Raw genomic sequence first — 1,822 nt, forward strand, 5'->3', positions numbered from 1 at the left:
CTAAAAGTGTAAAACAATTTCTTCAGAGGTCTGCTCAAGCTTAGAGGGTGACTCGAGACAATTTTGCTTGAAATATTTATTTTTCTTTATTCTGATTCCTTCATTGGTCACCTTGATTTTTCCTGCATAATACAACGTTTGCGGAGTGTCAGTAACGTAAGACCACTGTTTATGTACATAATGCTGATGCTGCTCCATCTCGAATGCCTCCTTCCTATCGACTTAGCCCTCTCGCTTTGAGCCAAGTTTCGGGCTGAAGTTATCTGAAATGATGCACGTTTGCAAACCATTGACAGTTTTCTGTGCTTACGTGCTAACCTTTTCAATGGAATTTAAACCCAGCAATGATTCGTTGTTCCAGCAAAGGAATTTGCTTTGTCTGAACTACATGCGGTTATCACAAGTATAAATATGCTTTTGAAGAAGTGGTGTGGAAGTGGTATACCTTTTTATGCCCGAGATCGAGGAGAGAATGATATTGGCTTTGTGTTCCATTAAATACAAGTCTTTGCTGTGGCATCATTTCGCCCTTCACCCTCACAGGTAGCGCGCCTGAGTTCGGGTCAACTTCTGTGGGTAATCCGTTTCCCTGTTAACTAACTTATGCTCATTTTCTACCCTTAGACAATTATTCACAAACCCTGTCGCATAGAGCTCGTAATGATTTTAAAATGATGGTTTTACTGCTGTACTTCTTTATTTTTTAGGTCTTAATATGTGGGTGTCATTTTGTTTACGCCTGCTCGTTGGTTTTCCCATCATTGAGTATAACTCGATGTGAAATCTTGCGAAAACATAATTTGGTTACGTTATTAAGGAAAAGACTTGCCTTTTAGCTGTCGATATAACCGACCCACTCATCACCAAGTGGATTATGCTTCAGCCTCCCAGACATGTCGGTAGATTTTCAAGGTGAAATTGGCCCTTGAACAATATTTTAGGTTGTATGTGTTAAAGAAAACAATCTAACTACGGCTTTATTTTTGAGTTCTCACGGACTAGCTTGGCATTGTCAACAAAGAATGAAATTTATAAGGATCTCGAAGGTATTGAACTCCTTTCTATTCTCCACATTATAAGCATGGTAAGGGAAATTGATTTTGTTCTCCCCATTTTATTCCTCTCTCAGACCTGGGTGGGATTATTACTTTAGTTAAATCGGGTCTTTTATAATTTTCTTCTTGATATAATACCCTTAGATTCTCGCTACGCCAGTAAGGGCCACCAACTAACTTTGAAAGACATGCCTGCCATTTGCTAGTGTCACTGGTGTTGACAATCTTCCGCCCTTATTCGCCTGCTTTGCTTTGGCAGCTCAGCAGGTACAGTAGGCGGGGCGAAAGCGGATAGTGGAATTGGAGACGGTGGTAAAAGGTGGTAGCGATGGATTGCAGCTGTTATGTGTGAAAGGCGATGTCGTAGTGGACCCCATCCCGAGGACTGCGCCACCGTCGCTTGCACCGTCTACGGTCTTCCGCTCTCCATCGTCCTTGGTATGCTTGACCTCGTACTCGTCTCACATTCGTATTATAGGTCAGATTTCCTTATTTCCTCTTTCGCTCCCAGAAGTTGGCGTTGGCTTTATTTCTTAGGTTTGTAGTATTCGTGCATTTTTTTGGTTTATTTAGCTATATCGAACAAATGCGTGCAATTAACTAACGATGGGTCTTCAATCTTCCCAGTTATTTTCAAAATGGAAGTCTGAAGGGCCCCAGCATCGAGACAGATGCTTATCACTGGAGGGAATACCCACCCAATCCTGCATGCGCACGGTGATACTTGTTGTTATAACAGTTATATTGCAAGTGGTACGCTCTGACAC

At 41.8% G+C, this 1,822-nt stretch overlaps 1 protein-coding gene across 1 annotated transcript; it reads left to right on the top strand. All coding sequences in view use genetic code 11, as the record gives it.

Annotated features, from left to right (window-relative positions):
- Window positions 1–1,399: 1,399 nt before the first annotated feature.
- Window positions 1,400–1,592, top strand: EGR_10333 (hypothetical protein; the record flags this gene model as incomplete). The annotated part of the gene is made up of 2 exons (XM_024499582.1): window positions 1,400–1,493; window positions 1,567–1,592. The coding sequence occupies 2 exons, from the start codon at window positions 1,400–1,402 to the stop codon at window positions 1,590–1,592; spliced, it is 120 nt and encodes a 39-aa protein (XP_024346000.1).
- Between the last annotated feature and the right edge of the window lie 230 nt (window positions 1,593–1,822).

This window comes from Echinococcus granulosus, assembly GCF_000524195.1.
Source record: "Echinococcus granulosus chromosome Unknown EG_S00210, whole genome shotgun sequence".
Classification (NCBI taxonomy): Eukaryota; Metazoa; Platyhelminthes; class Cestoda; order Cyclophyllidea; family Taeniidae; genus Echinococcus; species Echinococcus granulosus.